Here is a 22,439-nt window from a genome sequence, read left to right as displayed (position 1 = left end):
CCACATGCGGTGCTTATCTGGCATCCCTAGAAATAATAATTCAGCATCAATGTGCTACGTTTAGAATTAGAATACACTTTAAATACTGAAAAATACATTTTTCAAGTTACCCTCTCAAAATGCCCTCAATTAGTGAAATTCTGAACTCAAAGAAGAATGCTTTTTTATATTGGAAATTATTAATGTAGGCTTAGGAAAAATGTGTTTGATAACAGATACTCGGTTGAGTATACAAACATCTACAGCACCAGCATTTCCATATAGGATGGGTAGTTTCAAAGGAAAAAGAGTTTATCTTGAAGTGAAAACATACTATTAAATGACACCTCACACACCTGGGTTTGAGACCTGCAGAAGCTTGCAGATCACTGGTAAGATTCTAGAGAGGCCCTGACCTCAGGGCTATCTTCCCTTTCCCAGGTAAGCCTCCATTCTTCAGAGCTATGCAGATCTGGGACCTGCTTGGGAGAGAGCTGGCCAGTGGTATTTATCTGACTAGGGAACTGCATTAGTGTTTCTCCACAGAACTTGGCCAGGTTATTTGCAAACTGACTTTTTAACTGGGTAATCTCTAAAAGGTCCTTTTGCTTTTTTATTGGCTCTGAAGAGGTGAGGGTCAGTGGTACTCTGTGGTATCAAAGGAGCTTTTCTCTACTGATGCTGTCATTGTGGTTGGAATTACAAGGCTCTCATGGCTGCAGATGTGGGTGTCCCAGCTCTGCTCCTACAACCCAGAAGTCACAAGTCCGTGGAGCTATAGACCTGCAGAGCTAATGAGCTGAGAAACACCTGCCCAGAAAGAAGGATTTGACCCACTACACACACACACACACACACACACACACACATAGAAAAGCAAAGAAAACGTGGTATGTGAGTTCTACAAACCATTTTTAAAGTCTTTGTTGAATTTGTTACAATATTGCTTCTGTTTTTCATGTTGTGCTGTTTTGGCTGCAACTCATGTGGGATCTTGCCTCCCCGACAAGGGATCGAACCTGCACCCTCTGCACTGGAAGGTGAAGTCTTAACCACTGGACCGTCAGGGAAGTACCTCTCTGAATATTTAGTATGTCCTTACTATATGCCAGTTATTGGGCTCAAGGCAGAGATAGGAAACCAAATCAACTAGATCTTATTAATGAGCCATCCAAAGGGAACAGCTGCCTGGAGAGTCACCTAGACCCATAAATAAAACAGAAATAAATCTCTGTTTTATTAACTTCCTGAGAAGTGAGGGTTTTTATTTCATTGTAGAACACCGGTATCAATTCTAATTAATGATTAATGCATAATACTTGCCCTCAGTAGGCTTGCAGTCCAGGAAGGTGATGTCAAGTATTTCAGTGGCTTTAATAAGAACCCATTTTTTTAACTAAAATAATTATTTCTTTCTAATTTATTATTTTTACTTCCAAAAGTGATGAAAAGATCATTTCAATATCAAAACACATATAAAACAGGACAGCTAAAAAAGTCAAATCTATTTAAAGCAGTTTTTCTCAACTCTGGCTACATAGTAGAACTGCCTGGCAGGACATTTTCAAAACATCAGTTCCAGGGCCCTAATCTCCAGAAATTCTGATTTAATTGGTCCATAGGAGGGCCCAGTGATTGCTATTTTTTAAAGATCCTGAGTGTGACACTCAAGAATTTGATAGTTGCATTAAGCTCCTGGGATAGGTTGTCTTTTAAGTTCAGCCTTAAAATTAAATATTAAATTGAAATCTAAGCTTTCAGCTAGACAAAGGAATATAGAAATATTTTTTTCTCCTTCCTGAATCTTATCATGATACTTTCAGTGATTTGTTTCCTGTTCTTTCCTATGATGGTCAGTCAGTTTTATGTGTCAGCTTGGCTTGGCAACAGTCCCCAGCTATTTAATCAAACACTATGTAGCAGTTGCTATGAAGGTACTTTGTAGAAGTGATTAAAGGCATAAGCAGCTGACTTTGAGTATGGAATATTATCCTAAATAATCTGAATGGGCCTGATTCAATCAGTTAGAAGACCCTAAGAGCAGAACTGATGCTTCTCCGAAGAAGGAGAAATTCTGCCTGTGAACAGCAGCTTCAGTTTTTGCCTGAGAGTGTCACATTGATCATCCTATGCCCTGCCCTGAGGATGTCAGACTTACCACAATCATATAAGCCAATTCCTTGTAATAAATCTCTTAATATATATCTCCTTCTGGTTGAACTTTGACTAATATACTCCCCAAGTCCCATTAAATTGTACATTCTACAGACAGAGGTATCTGTGTTATTCATTATGAATCCCAGAACCTAGCATCATGCTTGGTGCATAACAGGCACTAATGAACACTTGTTGAATGAATGAACAATATGGTTGGAGAAATAAAGCAGGCAACATAAAGAGTGGAACATGAAGCATAATAAAGGCTGTGGAATTCTGCCCAAGGGGCAAGAACATCCCGCCATGGAGAGCAGGGAAGATGTGCAATGAGCTGATTTTGCAGGTTGGAGATTGGGGCAGCAGAAGTATAAAGACTGGAAATGGCATACTCCGACACATTAGATGAGCTGGACTAGACAAAGAATTCATGTAAGCAACAGATGAACATGAGCTTTGAAAACTAGATCATGACAAGATTTCCATGATTAAATGCAGAACTTTATTCTTTCAGCTGATGATCTCTCTCTCTCCCTTAAAGATTAGAAAACCTTCTTCCAAATGCCCTTTACTTGTAGGCTAAAATCAGGAAGAAAAACAGTGGTTTTAAAAATTATTTTCCATTATGGTTTATTACAGGATATTAAATATAGTTCCCTGTGCTATACAGTAGGAGCTCGTTGTTTAGCCATCCTATATATAATAGTTGGCATCTGCTAATCCCAAACTCCACATCCATCCCTCCCCCACCCACCTCCCCCTTGGCAACCACAAGTCTGTTCTCTATGTGAGTCTGTTTTTTAATGAAAAAACAGACGTTACACAAAGATGTGGAAGACAGGGTTTTGTGTGCCCAGCTCCTTGTTCACTGCCATGGATGCCTTTACAGAACCTCTAAAGAACAACTAATGTTCACAAACATCATTTGAAAATCAGTGTTAAAGTAATTGGCCATATCAGTCTTCATTCACTCTATTAATCCATCAACAATCAATCAGTCATTAACTGTTTAGAGCACTCTACTATACCACATTCTGGAGAAGCTCAGAGTTGTAAAGAGACCTGTCTTCTGGTGGTGGAACCAGCTTGAGATCTTTCCAGGCATGACTAAGGTCCTAAGAGGCAGCCTTCCAAGGACTTTGAGGTTTATTCCAAAGACAATTTGTCTCTGATAGAGGAGACAGAGTTTTGTAAAAACTGTGGCTCTGTGCTTACTAGATTTTTCTCCTCCTTGAACTTGTACCAGAGCCCTGGGGAGAGGAGGCAAAAATAAAGTGCTCCATCATAGAAATATCTGAAACACTGGGGCAAGGACAAAGCTGCTTCATAGCCCACGCTGCAAACTGCAACACTGAGGCAGTGCCAAAAGTTAGCATCTTCACGTGAAGTGGAACAGATTCTAAAAATGGGAGATAAGAGAATATCATCTATCAGATGAGAGAAAGGTGAGGGTCATGGTGGCAGGAGTACTTGTCACCTTGCCTGCATCCTGTCTTGAAAGAATCAGAAAGTCTGACAAATCCAAAATGGCCCAAGGAGACTTTAAAGTCTGTTTGCTTGGTCTATTTTGAAGTGCAGGCTTTCTGCTTTTTTCCCAACCCCTTCATTTCCAACACCCTGGACTCTTTACAGCCAAAGATCTTCTCACTACCCAGAAGGTCTTCTACTAAGAAAGTCCTCTAAAAGACTTTCAGTTTTCTCTTCTCTTGGTGGTTAATTTCTTCATCGTCTGTCTTTATTCATTGCATTGCCCATACCTCACAGCAAACTAACACAATTATTTTCGCCTGCACTCTTGAGTTTGAACTCCTGTTCTTGTGTCCTGGTCTCTCTGCAAACCCCAGGCCAGGACCAGTTTAGGATGTGCCTTCTGCATACCTGTGTTGTGTGGCCGAGCACCAAGGGTGAGAATCACACAATCACAATGCAAATGGCTACAACAAATCCACTGTCTCTGACCTCGGCTTTCAGTGTTGCCCACCAGCCCTTTGTGAGTCTCTTCATTGATTATCAAAAAAAAAAAAGAAATTGTCAACGTCCATCTCAGTCTCTAAGCACCTCATTTTCAGCAGATGCCCTACAGGAACCAAGATCCTTAGGCATTAATCAGCTAGGTCTTTGTGTTCTACTGCATGACACTCACAGCCAGGCCTTGTTGTTCTCATAAACAACTTCACAGAACATCAACATTGGAAAAGGCCACTCTGTGTTCAGGGTGGATCATGAAAAAAACAAAACTACTCTATTTTGTCTGAACACAGACAAAATATGAGCATTGTTCGAGCCACAAAAATGTGGCAAACCAAATGTCCCCTTCTCCTAGGTTATATGAATGACAGCTGCTCCTTTACCAATTACAACTTTAGCCTTGCATAAAATTTATGAAGATATCCAATCATAGAATTACCCCACTTCCTGACAGCATCCAATCTAGAGAAAAGTCCCTTAACACTTCCCAAAAGAACCTAACACAGGCCAAATTTTATAATAAATCCTTTCTAAGATTATTTTTCTGAAGCACTCGATGTTTCCCCATGGGAGTGTCTTCTCTCTCCAAGGAACAATCATCCCAAATTGTTCAAATACAGGCATATCCTTGCTGGTCTTTGTCATTGACAACAGTAATAAGATTTATTGTTATCACTTTTGTTAGTTTCTGTGCTAACATGTGCTTTACGTGTGTGATCCCTTTAATTCTTTGATGACAGTGATGATTTTATCCACTGTAGACATGAAAACACTAAGATTGAATGAAATTTAAAAGCCATCCAGGTCATAGATCCAGCATAATGGGTGAAGGAATTCAGGAGTGCGGCTCAGGAGCTCATACTCTCAATGATTTTAGAAATGACAAACTACAAAGTTAGCAAGACCATTCTCTTTCCCACATCCTCTCCTCAGTCTCAGAACAGGAGCTGGTTCTCCTTTCAGTGTCAACACTTCCCTCTATCTGTTCTTTGACCACTTCTTCTGTCTCCTTTGATACCTGGATCCAGCAAACTTTCTTCTAATTTTTCAACCTCTCTTTCTCCACTAGAATCATTTCCCCAGTCCAAAATCAGGCATAAGCCTCCTTCATCCTAAAAACAAGCCACAGTTACCTCCAATGATCCCATGGCCCCTTCATCTTTTTCATCTCCAGCACATGTTCTGGAAACTCTGGTCTTTATTTTCAAGAATAATATGACTTAAAATTATAAAATAAACATGCATGAATCGAATTGGGAGGAAGATCTTTTCTACCTTGGAGGAGTGAAGGTGGGTAGGAAGAATAATTCAAGAAAAAAATAATATCTGGGGTATATACGAAGCATTGGAGGGAGGATTTCCCAGCTAGAGTTACAGGAAGAGGAAGTTTAGGGTAGGTAGTTTCTGTAGACTGAATGTTTGTGTCTCCCCAAAATTTGTGTATTGAAAACTAACCCCCAATGTGATTGGTATTAGGAAGTAGGGCCTTCAAGAGGTAATTAGATCATGAAGGTAGAACCCTTATTAATGAGATTAGTGCCCCTATAAAAGCAAACCCAAAGAGGTCCCTTGCTCCTCCTGCCCTGCGAGGACACAGCAAGAAAACAGCCATCTGTGAACCAGGAAGCAGGTTCTCACCAGATACCTTATCTGCTGAGCCTTGAACTTGGACTTCCCAGACTCTAAAACTGTTAAAAAATAATTTTCTGTTGTTTATAAGCCATCTAATCTATGGTATTCTCTTATAGCAGACCAAATGGGCTAAGACAGTAGGTAAAAGTAAAATCACAGGGAACGGAAAGTCTGGCACATCTATGAGACCTGATGAGTAGTCTAGTTATCCGCTGTATCAGTCTGCTCAGGCTACCACAAAAAAAAATCACAGACTGGGTGTTTTAAACAACAGAGAATTATTTCTCACAGTTCTGGAGGCTGGAAGTCCAAGATTAGCATGCAGATAACGATCTTCTTGCTGTGTCCTCACATGGTCTTTTCTCTGTGCATGAGCAGCGTTGGTATCTCTTTGTGTGTCCAAATTTCCTCTTTGGACACCAGTCAGATTGGATTAGGGACAATCCTAAAAACCTTAACTTCATCACCTGTTTAAAGGCTTTATCTCCAAATACAATTACATTCTGATTACATTCTGAAGTGGATTAGGACTTCAACATACACATTTTGGGAGGCCACAATTCAGTCCATAACACCCGGGGTATAGGGGAGCAGGGAAGATTAAGGCCAGGAATGTAGGTTGAGGCCAACACATAGATGCCTTGGAAAATAAGAACAAGAAATCAGAACTTCCAGTTTTTACTCAGTGAACTATATGAATGCCTGACCTGATATCCTTACCTCACTGGACTGTTCAAAATTGAAGGCAAAACCTGCTAATATGACTCATTTACTAATAATTATTTCTATATATTATAAGGTATATTTTGTAGCAACTGACTTCCCTATAAAGAGGCTTACTTTCAGATATATAGATTCATATACTTCTGTTTATATCCTTCTCCTTCAAACCAAATGTAAATAGACCCTAGAGATATTTAAAAGATTGTTTGAAACAAAATGTGGACTTATAGCCAATGCTTAAAAACGTTTTTGATTAATACTTGTAAGTAAGCATTAGCTCAAATGCTTAAGAAAGCAGCTGAGGCTATTCTTAATATAGGCCAACTGCTTTTCCCAAGGGAGTCAGTAAAACCTGAGTGAGTGGCCGAGAGAAGCACATTTAGAAGGGAAATCTCTGTGCTGCAATGTGGGCAAAGGGCCTTCACAAAGGCAGAGAGGCTGCCCTTGCTCTCACCAAGGACAATTCATGCAAGATCACTTTTTCCATCACACAAGGCAGCACTGATTGCATTTCTCAAAGGAGAAATGGAAGGTCAAGGACACTTATTAGCTGCCAACTATACCACAAGCCCTGGGCTAGTTTTTCTCCATGTGTATTATCTCATTTCATTCTATTATTTTCTTTCCATTTTATAGATGAGGAAACAAACTCAGAAAGGTAAAATGACTTGCTCATAAGAAGAGAATAACAAGTGGAACACTGTCTTATTCCAAAGTCCACTCTCTTTGCCACACACCATGTTAAGTGGGTCTTCTGTACCACGACCATGTAGGTTAAGGTATCATCAGCCTTTGTTTTAATCCCACCATCTGCCCTCTGCAGGAGGACCCCAGGATGCAACAATGGTTGTGGGCCACTATCGAGGATCTGTTTGAGGACACACCTGGACAAAAAAAAATCTCGTAACCTGCACATATGCAGCAATTTATTAGGTTGAACCATATGAAATTACTTTTTGTAAATCAAAATTTGTCAAAATTTCATATGGTTCAAACTAATTGTTTATTCATTGTAATAACCCAAGAGGTAATAACTATAACCGCTACTCTACTTAATGCTGGAGATTTTCTAACCTAGAGAAGAATTGTTCTTTTCTTCTTTTACATGTTATTTTGCTCCAGGCACACCTAGAAAAGAAGTCTCCCCCTGCCTGGGGGAAAACACCCAGTGTCATCCTCCACTCCAGGGATATGCACTCCTCTGGGAAAACAGGGGAAAAAACACATCTTCACTGAACAGAAATTCAGGCATTCCCCCTTGAATTGCTATTTCCATAATTAAGGATGAGAGTGTGTCCTAGAAATAGTTGCAAATAACAAGGTGTATAAGATGAAGAAAAGTACTAGAGCAGGAACCACACCACAAAAATTCCAAGGGAATCATTACACTGTGCAGCATAAACCCACACCCAAAATATTACAGGTCAATGCACTGGAGGTGCCAGTGGGAAGTGTGTCTGTGATCACCCTTAATGAAGGGGCACTGGCTTCTTTGATCAATACTACGAGTAATTAAAATTCAAATTTAGGGGCATTTGTCAACTCCTCCAATATGTATGAATCACTGAAATTTTAATAAGCACATCAGAACACCCTGGGAGAATATTTCCACTTTTAAGATATTTTTAAGAAAGAAGTATTTAATAAATTTCCTCTAATTTTTCTAATACAAATATCTTATCTTCCCAAATACTGAGAGGAGAGTTTCAAGAAGAATTTAGAAATTCCACTTAATTAATAGCATTTGTATCTTCTTCCTCCTCAACAGTGATTCCTATGGCTGTGAATGCTGGATGAAACTTCACTTAGAAGTTTACAGCTTTGCAAAGAGGGAAAAATACTGAAAAACTGGGCTAATTCAGAGCCATGACCAATACATGTTTATCAAGCTGAACTAAAACTTTATTCTCATTCCTGAATCCATAAGAATTTATGAGAGATGAGCACTCAAAATATTTGCTGCATTTATTTTATTCCCCATCAGTTTCCTAGGAGAAGGTAAATTGGAAGATTTTTATATCTATTGCAGAGATGCTCCAAACCATAATAAATTCGTAAGAAAATTTGCCTTGAATATGCAAATTCTTTCTCAACTCTTAAGTCCTTTAAATCCAAGTCACTGAAGCAGTGTTTACAGATAATATTAGCTACCCATTAATTAAATGTTCATGATGTATCAGGTTCTTTATGTGTCTGTTAACTTATTTAATCCTCACAAACTCCTCACACACTATTATTAGTCCCATTTTCTAGATGAGAAAACTGAGTCAAGGAGTGTTTGAATTCTCAAGGTCCCACATCCAAGAAGTGGTTGAGCAGGATATTAAAACAGGAATTTTGATTGCAGTCTATGTTTTTAATCACCAAAATACTGTCACTCATGAGAAACTGGTTCTAATGGCAGCCACTCACCCCACCAAATAAGAACCTTTATGACAGTGAAATGGCAACAAAGCACCTGCTCCCCCAACGTCTTCCAGAAAGTGGCCACCACAGAAAACCCTCCACCCGCATCACTGAGTAATCCTTCTTTCCTTGGACATGTCCCCAGACCGCTTTCTTGTCGCCTTTGCAGCTAGCCAAGGGCTGCCAGATATACCTGAAGACCAATTAGACAGTCACCCCATTTCCAAGCTGCCACCTTAATAGAGCACTTGTCAACCAGAGACTATCTCAGTATTTCATCTTTCTACTCTGTGAAACTGACTCTCCTTTGAAACTTGGAACTCCTTCTGAAATGAAAGTGACAGCAGATGGTTTCCCATCATTAATAATTAGCCTCTGTTAATTTAGTCTCAGAATTTTTTGTCTTTGATAACCAAATGCCAAACCAGTTTGACCCTTTTGATGTACAATTACATTAAAATAATAAAATTCAAAGTATTCACAATCCTTAGGCTCTTAACCCACTGAAATTACAATCAACTTTATTAAAACCTAAAACAATAGATCAAGTATTACTATCAAAAGACATAATTGAATGTTGGATTCCTTGATAGATTGTGTCATTATAAAATAAATAATTATAACTTGGTTTCCAATAGAGGGATCTATAGAGAAAAAATAGAACTATCTTTTATTTATTAGTACCGGTTGGTGTTCTCATAAATACATGGAAAAATGTCCCTACACTGCATCAGGATCAATGAGCTATGTCATTTGCCTCAGATATGCAAACATGGTCCTAAGCTTTAAACCACACCACACTCTGAGCATTGTTATATAGCCCCACATAACCTGATCTGTAAAGAATGAAGAATAAAAAGTTTACTTTTTATACTCTTCATTTGCAGCTAAAAGAACTTATTAGCCAAAAGATAAACACTGCCACCTGCTGAGATAAGAGAATAAAAGTGTGTACACTTTTAAAACTCAGCATTTCCTACTTTTCACTAGTGAGAGCAGTAGAAAGTGTGTTCTTCATTTCTCAGGAAAATACAAGGTCATCTGACTTGTGGTGGTGATTACTTGATTAGATCTCACAGTCCCAAGAAAATAGCAAAGGCAACTTTTGTTCAAAGAGATTCATCCAACATTTCCCAAAAGGTAGAATAGATAAGTCTTTGTCCTGATTGTATTTACAGCTTCCATATAACTTTTCTAGGATTTCCATCTCTTGCATACTGCAGATAAACTCATTTTTCAGTTCTACGTAATACAGCCTAAAACTCCAGACTCAGGAGGAAATTTAGGAATAGAGAGAAACTGATGGTTTTGCCTTGCCTTGCAGAATTTAAGGAGCCCCCGACATGCATATGCACACACACAAACACACACAACTTTATTAATTCCCCTCCATGTTCTAAGCCAGTATCCACCCTGGGGATTCCTTATAAATACCAGGGTGTTTAAGAGGGAAGGAGAAGAAGGTGTGGGAGGGGAATAAAAAGGGGTAAAAGACTCAAAGTTATACCAACTCCCTGGTAGAGTCTTCTAGATGTTATGATGACTTGACCTCAGAGGCCTGTGAAATTCCACTGGATTTACCCTAAAAGGGAAGGGGAATCCTAAAAGTGGCATTCCCAAACATAGACTACCCTCGTATAACCAAACCAAAATCATAAAACATCAAGCCATAAATTTTTATGAGAAAGTTTTTGAGAGCTTTTCTAATTTCAAGAGCATCAAATACAACTCCCTTTCTAGTTCATATTTTATGTTATAGTAAGAGAATGTTTTCCTGTCATCATTCAACTATTATATGATTTTGGGGCAAGCCACCTTTCCCCTCTCCTAAACATGTGTTATCAGCTCTAAATTTAGGTTCTAATTACTCCTACTTTGTTCCTCATCAAGAAATGAACTGATTTTTGCAAAAGTCTTGTAAACTGTAAAACATATAAACATTTGGAATTTTTTCTGTTTATTTTAGAAAGGAATAATCTGATAGAGCAAAAGGAAGCCAATATAATTAAGTAGAAGACTGTTTCCGTTTCTAGTGCAGGGGTAATGAGATTATAGATTACAGATTAAAATGGCAGTAAGACTGGACAGCTAGGATTTGTTTTTTAATTGAGGAAAGTGTTTATGATTGGGTGGGTGGATAGAGAAAATAAAGAGAAAAAGCGAGAGATGATTCCATTGTTAGCAGAAATAGAACTGCTAAGATGGTATATAGCATGTGGAAATAACAGGGAGAGAAGTAAGAAATTCGCTTCTGGATTTGATGAAATTAAAAGAGATAGCAAGATACTTAAACTAAGAAAATAGTGTCAGCCATCTGGCAACTAGGAAGAATACATAGGAGAGAAGCCAACAAGGATGGCAGAGGGGAAAGCCCCCAAATGCCGGGTCCTTGTGTCATCATGTCACTGCATAGCCAACTATGGGACTAACTAACCTTGTTTTAACCACGTGCTTTGTTACTTACAGACCAAACCGAGATAACAGTGAAGTTAAACAAAACATAAAATAATCTTGGTAAGATAACTAAAATTATTGTAAGAATTCTGAGTCAGTTTACAAACCTGTTTTTGAAAAGGAATATGTCTTTTAACATCGAAATAGCTTTTTTTTTTACTTCAAATCTCCTCCCTTTTGAGACCCAAAAAAGGTAAATTAAGAGTAACAGAAGCAGTAGAAAAACATAGGATAATAAATTCACTTGTAATTTAAAGATTATAGATGTGTTTTTAAGTGGCAATGTAAGACTTTCATGTATAAAGAGCATTACTTAGTTCTAAAAGCATTTATTTTGCCTTTAAATAAGACATTATGCTAAATCATGAGCTATTGCCATTTTAGATATGAGTTGTTAGAAAAGATATTCCATTTTTATGAGCACAATTCACTCATAAAATTCTATATGAAATCTAAATATATGAGGATAGATTAAGCCATAATCATCTATATTAACGATCTCCTCACATCTCAGCTCCTCTGTTTGAAAGAAAACCTTTACAAGTGTTAGCGCAATTTTGTGTGCCCAAGGCACAGTGAGGCCAAACAAACCAAAATGTCGGAGTTTGGAGCCACGCAAGGAGATGGGTGGCTCATGCCCTAAGAAGCCCTGAGCTCCCCGAAGGGTTTCAACGAAGCACTTTTAAAAGCCGGGTTGGGGCGGGGGCAGGTGTCGAAGCGTATGTGACCAGCTGGTGCACTGTTCTCTAATTGGCTGATGGTGAGGTAACAGGGTGGTGTCATAGGGGTTCACATGTTGGGTCCTTAGGCTCCAGGAGGCCTGGGGCTCTGTGCTCAAGTTCATCAAGTAGTTAATGTCTTCCATTTGGTGGAGGCAGGGAGAGGGAGGTGGGTCCCATCTGTAAAACAACTCAGGAAATGTGCATCCAATACTACTACCTAGGTACCTCAGAGAGGAGCTAAAGCAGGGGATGCGGGAGGAGGCCTGTCCTGGGAAGGCCCCATAGGGTCCTGCTTGGTTACAAAGGGACAATTATTCCAAGACTCTTAAGTGTTAATTGATAAAAATTTGATTTACAATCCTCCCTACGATACCTCTAATGCATTAAACAAATTATATTTCAACTATGATTTTGACTAAACAACACTGTTCTTTCCTGAAAGACGCATTTATATATGAAGCACAGTTTTTTTTAAGATGACTGCTAAGTTATTGATCATAATAACAGCAAACAGTATCCTCATGCTTGCTATGTGTCAGATATTCCTAATCCTCAAAACAACAACTATTATTGTTACCACTTTCCAGATGAGAAAGCTCAGAGTGGTGAGGTAACTTGTCCAAGAATGAAGAGTTGGAATGAGAATATATACATAGACAATGTGACTCCAGACCCTACATACACTTCACCGTACCTTACAATACCCAGATGAAAGTAAAGTGGGTATAGGTAGTGAAAAGTGCCAGAAAATAAGCTTTTGATTGCCAAGGCATCCATTTCAAAGACATCCATCTCAAATAAATGTATTGCCAGCTGTATGGCACATACACTAGCTAAAAAAAAACAGATCAGGAGCCAGGCCACCTCACCCATGGACTTCCTCTTTCAGAAAGCCCTGGGTGACCTAGAGAACGAAACACCCGAGTGACCCCGATTCTTCCCTTCCCGTGTCCTAATTCCCACCCTTCTGTTTTAAATTCACCAATGCAGTGTGAACCCGTGAACCCCCATGCTTCCCTCCCTCCACCTGACCTCCTGTGTGGCCCTTGGGTGTGACTTGTACCCTACAGGACTTGTGTGTAATAAACCTTGTTTTTTTTTCAAAGTTCCCTAACTATTGTTGCTGAGGTGCTCTTGCAATCATGTTACCAAGTGCAAGCTCGTTCAACAGGCCAGTAAATCCGGGGACGTGGTGTTGGGGCAAGGAGTAATGACTTAATTCAGAAAGCTGGAATCCAAGAAGATGGCTCCAGGAAAGAAGAAATTAACATATCACCTCCCCCAGTCTGGCAAAACCAGGAGATATTTGCAAAACTTATGGCCCTTTTTACTTTACCTCCTCACCTCCCCCTCTCCCTGTTCTGTAAAAGAAACTAGCATCCAGACCCTGGGATGATGCTTCTCTAGGACTCTAGTCTGCCACACACAAAATGGAATACTACTCAGCCATAAAAAAGAAAAAAAATCTTGTCATTTGCCACCACATGGATGAGCCTTGAGGGCATTAGACTAAAATTAAATGTCAGACAGAGAAAGATAAATGCCATGTGATCTCACTTATATATGGAATCTAAAACAAACTAACAAACGAAAAACACTGAACTCATATGGAGAACAGAGGCACAATGGGTGAAGGGGGTCAAAAGGTACAAAGTTCCAGTTATAAAATAATTAAGTTGTTGGAATGTAATGCACAGCATGGTGACTATAGTTAATAAAACTGTACTGCATATTTGAAAGCTGCTGAAAGACTAGGTGTTAAAAGTTCTCGTCACAAGGAAGAAAACAAACATTGTAAACATAGACATGCGCAAAAAAATTTTCACAAAAATTCACAAAAAATTTTCTCCCAAAACTTTATTCAACAGAAATTATAATAATAGGCTTCAAAGTAGAATCTAGGAGACACGTTGTTACATTACTCTTGTTTCATTTATCAGTACCGTGATGCTATCAAGAAAGAAAATGGAAATAACCAGTGACATTTGCCAAACAGTATGCTTGTTCCTGTCATCTCTACCAAATAATATCAAGGAATGATATAAGTCCATCAGCTTTAATGGTCTTATCTGTGAAGCTAACGACAGTGTATAAAAGGTTGACTTGTGGACAAAGAGAAAACATGAAATATCACAATAGCTTGCTGTCTGGCTGTGATGCCAAGTGGCAAGTTTCCTCATGGACTGGCTTTCTTCAATCAGCGCCATATCCTACAGGTATTATCCTTGCTACCTAATAAAGCAAATTTCACAAAATTAGTTTTCTTTATTTTACTCACTTAACTCTCTGTTTTTACAGGTTGACATTTTCTGGGTCATTGTCGATGATCAGTATGTTTAATGTGCTAGAGCCTCAGTGCCCAGCTGCAGAGCCCCTCAGCAGCTCAGGCGTTTGGGGGGTGGGAATATTTTTTTTTTTTTGAATTTTTCCATGTCAGTCATAAATTGGGCAAGTTCACATTCTACTTACGCACCCCCGCGAGATTCATGGCATCTGAGAATTGGAGAGGACCGGAGAATGCAGCCACATCGGCCGTCCCGCTGCTTATCCCCCCACCCCACCTTCACACATCGCCACAGGGTGGACATATGGTGACTTTGAATATCTCCAGGTTTGAGTGACTAGCTTATGAGGGGGCAGCCCATCCCACTTTGGAACGTCTCAAAATGTCAACAGATTTCTCTCATCGTCAGTCAGAATGTGAAATTTGCATCCTCCCGCCCGCCCCACGACTATGATCGACACTCTTCCAAAGCAGCCTTGACACAACTCCTCCCCCAGGGACGCCATTCACATTCTTTCTGTCTGTGGGAATGACGGCCCTGGTATGGAGCAGTGCTGGGCGCTGCTGCTTCTCTCAACCTCAGGGGCCAGGCAGGTACCATCGATAGAGGAAGTGTGAGGGCTGCACGGATCGGGAAAGCCTGTGAAAACCGCACATTCCCCCGCAAAGGCACCTCGTATTTTTAAAAGTGTCATGACCACACCGGACAGTTTCCTTCCATTTAGTGACTCTAAACCCTCAGGCAGTCCACTAATAAATGCATGCAGTTAATCACACCGGGGTCTGACAAGAAAATAGGGCAGATCAGTTCAAACACAGTGCTCTGCTGATGGCCAGGCAGACGTGTCACCCTCATTCTCGTAAGCGCTGGCATCTAGTGGGTCAGTATTTAGCATGTTGGTGCTTTGGGAAATACTAAATAAATCGATAATATCTTAAAAGAGCTCAGGCATTTGAAGGCCACCACTAAAACAAGGCACAATCAACACATATTCCTTCCCGAACTCTCCAGGGTCTTCTGTGGTTGAGGGGAACAGGTACTGCACAGCTGACCCGGCTTAACATGAATGGTGTGGACTAGGAAAGCCTGGCCCTCAGCTCCTGTGCTTCCTGTCACAATCTCCCACCTCCTTCCTCATTGTGAGAAAGGATCCAACGTTCTTTATTATGGCATTGTCTTAGGAGTACCTACGTTTTAGTAACACACGCTAACCGTAAGCCCAAAGGAAGTAATCTACAATTTTAGAAATTATCCATAATTAGGTGGAAAGGGGTGGTATTTCAGGGCAAAGGGGAGATTATTCTCAGCACCTCTAAAGTTATATGATTAGGAAGCTACCTAATCAGCCAATATATAAAGCCAACTTTGTATATGTGGCTTTTCACTTACTAGACTAGTTAAGCAATTTAAAAATCTTCTGGACACAATGAGAATCACTGAGAGTTAGGCAGATTCACTCCTCTGTGCCCTCTGAGGGCATCCCTACCCAACACCACTGTAGCATCCCACTCCCTGCCAAGGTTTCCTCCAGAGGCAGTGCACTAACGTAGTGCCATATTCTTGTCACTTTTTCCCCTTTCCACAATTTAAATTAACCTGATCTCAATCCAGTTCTTATAAAATATCGCTAATATAATTTATTCACAATAAATCGTTAATCATTGAAAAATTGCTCAATATGTGTTCTTTTCCCCCAATATTAATGTGTTACGAGGGGACATCCAAGGAGAAAACAATTTCACTCAAAGAACAAATCTCTAATGGGCTATAAATCCCACTGTGAAGAACTCAGGTCCTGACTTGTTTTAGTTACTAACATTTACTGCCATCAACTGAATATTGACCATTTGATGGACTATGCCTGGGGAAATGTAGTAAACAGGAAGAAGGCAGCCTACTGAATTCTTACTTTGCCTGGAGCAACTGAAATTGAGAATTCATAAAGCCTTACAGTCAGTGGCAGAGCTCACGCCTGTGGTTCTGCAATGCAACTAAAATAAAATAATGGACATAAAAGGCACCAAGGTGAGCTAGGGACCCTGGTGGGGATGGCGGTGTCTCCTTTTGGTATCCAGCTTCGTAGCTCTAACAGCCAATTTGAAAGGAAAACTGAGTCGATGGTGTTTATTTCTCCCCTACCTGTAATGATTATGTCACCTTTATAGTTGAAAGCACATGAAAAGATTTCATCCGTGTGTCCCTCAAGAACCTGGAAGCACTGACCAGTCTGAGCATCCCAGATTCTAGCTGTTTTGTCAGAGCTGCCAGTGAGAAGACGGTTCCCTTGGGGGTTGAAAGAAATCTACAAGCAAGAAAGAAGAAAAGTGATCACAGGTTTGTGTAATTTGATTCCCACTATATTTTTAATCAGCAGAAAGGGGACATTACTAAGTACCTGTCACCTTCTCAGCCTGGTATTTATTCTTACATAGAACAGTTCCTTCAGGATGGGAAAAATACTGCAGGGACTAATACATGAAAATTAAAATCTAGACAGTAAAGTTTGATTGCCCACCCATCACACACAGTTCTAAGGATAAAAACCAAAGCTCCGTTATACTTCGAGTGTTCCCTACCCAGCTTCTTTCCAAAGGCTCCTGATGCCAATCTCCCCACGCAAACCAAGAGGCAGAGCCCTGGTGTGGATGAGAACACAAACCAGGCATCTTCATACCCAAACCTCGATGCCACCTCTGCAAACCAACTTTCTGTCATCACAAGCATAGGGATCATCCTTCAATCTGTGGCACAGAATGGCAGGGCCACTAAGGGAGGACTTTCTGTGTGCTGCTACTTAAAGCACAGAACTTTCCATCCATGTGTCCTGAGAGCCCCTACAAGCCAGGCATCTTCATACCCAAACCTCGATGTCACCTCTGCAAACCAACTTTCTGTCATCACAAGCATAGGGATCGTCCTTCAATCTGTGGCACAGAATGGCAGGGCCACTAAGGGAGGACTTTCTGTGTGCTGCTACTTAAAGCACAGAACTTTCCATCCGTGTGTCCTGAGAGCCCCTACATGCCAGGCATTGTCACATGCTATCTGAGCAGCAGAGAAGAGTGTTAGTCCTCAGTTCCTCTGTACATCATTCTTATAACATTTTCTAAAATATCTGAAGATGACAATTTGGGCCACTTCCTCTGTAACTGAAGGTTTGATGAGGGCAAGTCCCAAGGTCATGGCTTTTTTCATCACAGTGTCACTAGGGCCTAGCGTAATGCCTAGCACAGTGGGAGCTTTCAAAAAGTATTTGCTGGGCTTCCCTGGTGGCGCAGTGGTTGAGAGTCCGCCTGCCAATGCAGGGGACATGGGTTCATGCCCCAGTCCGGGAGGATCCCACATGCCATGGAGCGGCTAGGCCCGTGAGCCATGGCCGCTGGGCCTGCGCATCTGGAGCCTGTGCTCCGCAACGGGAAAGGGCACAGCAGTGAGAGGCCCGCGTACCGCAAAAAAAAAAAAAAAAGTATTTGCTAAGTGAACAAACGAATGAATGAATGAATGAATACCTTAGCTTGGCACCCCATAGAAATGCCACTACTGGATGGCAATTCAATAGGTAATATATACTTAACAAGCATAAAATGCAGTAATATAGTTTGAGAACTCTTTCTATTCACACACACACCAAAAAAAATAAACATGTGCGCTTATTGAGTGTGACACACCAGACTCTCAGAAACATGGCCAGAGCTCCCTCTGTGGCCTGTCTCCCATGGTCACACATCCCATCCTTCTTCCTGCCAGTCCCCAAGGCCTCCCAGCCTGTGAAGAGGCTGTGCCCTGCACAGTCTCAGAGACCAACCCTGATGGGCAAGGGGGCAGTGGCCACCAGCAGCAGGTGCAAGGGCAGGAGATGCGGAGAGAGCACAGCAGCGGGCAGCCCCGGGCTCCAGCAGGAGCCTTCAGAGACCTGAAACCATCAAGCTGATATTTTACAAGGAACGAGAAATCTATCTCAGGTATGAGACCAAAGAACTGGGCCAAACTAGGGGGTGAGAGTCACCAGTCCCAGCCTTCAATACAATATTCTGAGGACATAAACCTCAGATCCCTGACTGGATGGCCCTGCTCTGTGCATAAGCTTTTCGGAGGAGTTAATATAAAATCCTAAACTACAGATTTCAAGTTTCAAAATAGGTCATTTTTAACTTTGTTAAGTGTTAAATATTTCCAGGAAATACTTCCTCAATTGCATCTAATCTACAGGACACTTGATATTTGCTGTGCAGCATGTCTTTTGCGCAATATAAACTTGTGTGTTTACTAGAACCAGGAAAAATACTTTATTAGCTTCTTAATAGCTTTAATAATTATTTTTAGCTAACAGAATCTTTTGTTCATGGCTGAGGAGAATGCTGTTTTATACTTTGTAAAAGGTTTTAGAAATCATTTATTACGCTGAGTTTCAGGACACTTTTAAAAATAAAGTCTTGGGCTTCCCTGGTGGTGCAGTGGTTGAGAGTCCGCCTGCCGATGCAGGGGACACGGGTTCGTGCGCCGGTCCGGGAGGATCCCACATGCCGCGGAGCGGCTGGGCCCGTGAGCCATGGCCGCTGAGCCTGCGCGTCCGGAGCCTGTGCTCTGCAGCGGGAGAGGCCACAACAGTGAGAGGCCCACATACCGCAAAAAAAAATAAATAAATAAAAATAAAAATAAAGTCTTTAGGTAACTGATTTATAGAAAATGGAGTTAACTGGCCAAACCTTGGTACCATCAGTGCCAATAGACCTATTTATACTAAGCCAGCTGCCTATTTTTTTGAAAATAAATAAATTGCTCCAAATGAGAAAGCAACTCACCTTTGAAATTTCACCTTCATGGCCTTCCAATTTGGTAATGCATTTTCTTGTGGCTGCACTGAAAACTCTTGCTGTTCCTTTTTGAGAGGAGTTGAGATATATATAAATTCATCTGAAATACAGAACTTTGACCACATGCCTTGAATTATCTAAATATCTATCCCTCTGACACACACACTTTGTGCTAAGTTTGTCTTCTTGCCTGCAGTGAGAACCAGCCACTTAATACTTAAAATGCAAGCTGGTTCCACTGCAGGAGAAGAGAGTGAAAAGGAGCATCTCTCTAGCCCCAAGCTTATTAGAAGAGATACTGGGTTCCAAGGTAGATGGGAGTGGGGAGACAGGAATCCAAAAAGAATAAAATTTTTAAGAGAAAAAAAGGGGAATTAAAACAAGTTCTGAGAGGCTGAGGATGAAATAAACAGCAAGACTAACATCATACACCAAATATGAGTCTAAGGTTATAGAAGATCGAGAGGCCTTCCTGAGAAGGAACAGCATTCACTACTCAATGAATGAAGAACAGGCACTAAGAAACCCTTTTCAACAGAACAGGCTAATAGAATGGTTTGTTCCCTATTGGATCCCCAGTGCCCAGAAGTGCCAAACTCATAGTAAACACAATAAATAGATGTAGGATGGATGGATGGATGGAGGGTAGATGGATGGGTGGATGGATGGATGGATAGATGAAGTACAATAGTAGATACATTTCCTTAGAATTAAGGAATAGAGGAGTTGGGGCTTTCCTGATGGTAGAGTGGTTGAGAATCTTCCTGCCAATGCAGGGGACACAGGTTCAATCCCTGGTCTGGGAAGATCCCACATGCTGTGGAGCAACTAAGCCCATGAGCACAACTACTGAGCCTGTGCTCTAGAGCCCATGAGCCACAACTACTGAGCCTGTGTGCCACAACTACTGAAGCCTGTGCGCCTAGAGCTCATGCTCCACAATAAGAGAAGCCACCACAATGAGAAGCCTGTGCACTGCAATGAAGAGTAGCCCCCACTCGCCGCAACTAGAGAAAGCCCGCGCAGCAACAAAGACCCAACACAGCCAAAAATAAATAAATAAATAAATTTATTTATTTTAAAACAAAACAAAAAAAAAGGAATAGGGGAGTTAAATAAGCATAGAAGGAGAAAAACAGAAGTAGTGAAATTGTTGTCAGAAAAAAAAATTAGGGCTTCCCTGGTGGGGCAGTGGTTGAGAGTCCGCCTGCCGATGCAGGGGACACGGGTTCGTGTCCCAGTCTGGGAAGATCCCACATGCCGCGGAGCACCTGGGCCTGTGATCCATGGCCACTGAGCCTGTGAATCCGGAGCCTGTGCTCCACAACGGGAGAGGCCACAACAGTGAGAGGCCCACGTACCGCAAAAAAAAAAAAATAATAAAATAAAATAAAATTTATCTGCCCAGATGAAGGATGCTGTCTCACCACAAATTATAGAATTACATCAAGGTAAAATTAGCAAGGATAGGGAATTTTGTTTACTTAATTTTAATATGGAGAAAAGCAAAATATCTTAATAAATTTTCTTTTTACTTATCTTTCTGACAATGTCAACTTCAGGAAGAAGTAGACAAAAATTGCTATGTTAGAATTAATATGATTAAACTATAAAACTTGCAACTTAGTTGGACATTTCAAAAGCCTTAAAGAAAAGTGATCCAACTGTTTTAAGTTTGTTAATAAGAGAGATTGGTTCAAGATAGCAGAGTAGAAGGACGTGTACTCACTCCCTCTTACAAGAGCACCGGAATCACAACTAACTGCTGAACTATCATCAAGAGGAAGACACTGAAACTCACCAGAAAAGATACCGACATCCAAAGACAAAGTAGAAGCTGCAATGAGATGGTAGGAGGGGTGCAATCACAATAAAATCAAATCCCATAACTGCTGGGAGGGTGACTCACAAACTGGAGAACAATTATACAACAGAAGTCCACCCACTGGAGTGAAGATTCTGAGCCCCACATCAGGCTTCCCAACCTGAGGGTCTGAAAACAGGAGGAGGAATTCCCAGAGAATCAGACTTTGAAGGTTAGTGGGATTTGATTACAGGACTTCGACAGGACTGGGGAAACAGAGACTCCACTCTTGGAGGGCACACACAAAGTAGTGTGTGCATGAGGACCTGGGAGAAGGAGCAGTGACCCCATAGGAGACTGAACAAGACCTACCTGCTAGTGTTGGAGGGTCCCCTGCAGAAGCAGGGCGTGGCTATGGCTCACTGCAGGGACAAGGACACTGGCAGCAGAAGTTCTGCAAAGTACTCTGTGAGGTGAGTTCTCCCAGAGTCCACCATTAGCCCCAACCAAGAGCCTGGTAGTCTCCAGCGCCAGGTCACCTCATGCCAAACAACCAACAGGGAGGGAACCCAGCCCCACCCATCAGCAGACAAGTGGCTTAAAGTTTTACTGAACTCTGCCCACCAGAGCAACACCCAGCTCTACCCACCACCAGTCCCTCCCATCAGGAGGTTTGCACAAGCCTCTTAGATAGCCTCATCCACCAGAGGGCAGACAGCAGAAGTAAGAAGAACTACAATCCTGCAGCCTGTGGGACGAAAACCACATTCACAGAAAGATAGACAAAATGAAAAGGCAGAGGACTATGTACCAGGTGAACGAACAAGATCAAACCCCAGAAAAACAACTAAATGAAGTGGAGATAGGCAACCTTCCAGAAAAAGAATTCAGAAGAATGATAGTGAAGATGATCCAAGTCCTCAGAAAAAGAAAGGAGGCAAAGATTGAGAAGATGCAAGAAATGTTTAACAAAGACCGAGAAGAATTAAAGAACAAACAATCAGAGATGAACAATACAATAACTGAAATGAAAAATATACTAGAAGGAATCAATAGCAGAATAACTGAGGCAGAAGAACAGATAAGTGACCTGGAAGACAGAATGGTGGAATTCATAGCCATGGAACAGAATAATAAAGAAAAAAGAATGAAAAGAAATGAAGAGAGCCTAAGAGACCTCTGGGACAACATTAAACGCAACAACATTCACATTATAGGGGTCCCAGAAGGAGAAGAGAGAGAGAAAGGACCCGAGAAAATATTTGAAGAGATTATAGTTGAAAACTTCCCTAACATGGGAAAGGAACCAGCCACCCAAGCCCAAGAAGCACAGAGAGTCCCAGGCAGGATAAACCCAAGGAGAAACACACCGAGACACATAGTAATCAAACTGACAAAAATTAAAGACAAAGAAAAATTATTAAAAGCAACAAGGGAAAAATGACAAATAACATACACAGGAACTCCCATAAGGTTAACAGCAGATTTCTCAGCAGAA

General features: G+C 41.0%; 1 protein-coding gene across 2 annotated transcripts in view; it reads right to left on the bottom strand.

Moving 5' to 3' along the window:
- Positions 1–13,735: 13,735 nt before the first annotated feature.
- Positions 13,736–22,439, bottom strand: part of DAW1 (dynein assembly factor with WD repeats 1) — a 37,519-nt gene continuing 28,815 nt past the window's right edge. For both annotated transcript variants that reach the window (XM_081242196.1, XM_081242197.1), the window contains 3 exons: positions 19,126–19,202; positions 16,463–16,625; positions 13,736–14,270 (listed from right to left, as the gene is read on the bottom strand). In XM_081242196.1, the coding sequence (XP_081098322.1) occupies positions 14,236–14,270; positions 16,463–16,625; positions 19,126–19,202 (275 nt within the window). In that variant the 3' untranslated portion in view covers positions 13,736–14,235. The remainder of the gene's footprint in view (positions 14,271–16,462; positions 16,626–19,125; positions 19,203–22,439) is intronic.

This window comes from Mesoplodon bidens, assembly GCF_964165515.1.
Source record: "Mesoplodon bidens genome assembly, chromosome: 8".
NCBI lineage: Eukaryota > Metazoa > Chordata > Mammalia > Artiodactyla > Ziphiidae > Mesoplodon > Mesoplodon bidens.
The sequence above is the reverse complement of the archived record's forward strand: the minus strand, read 5'-3'. Positions and strand labels throughout refer to the sequence as shown.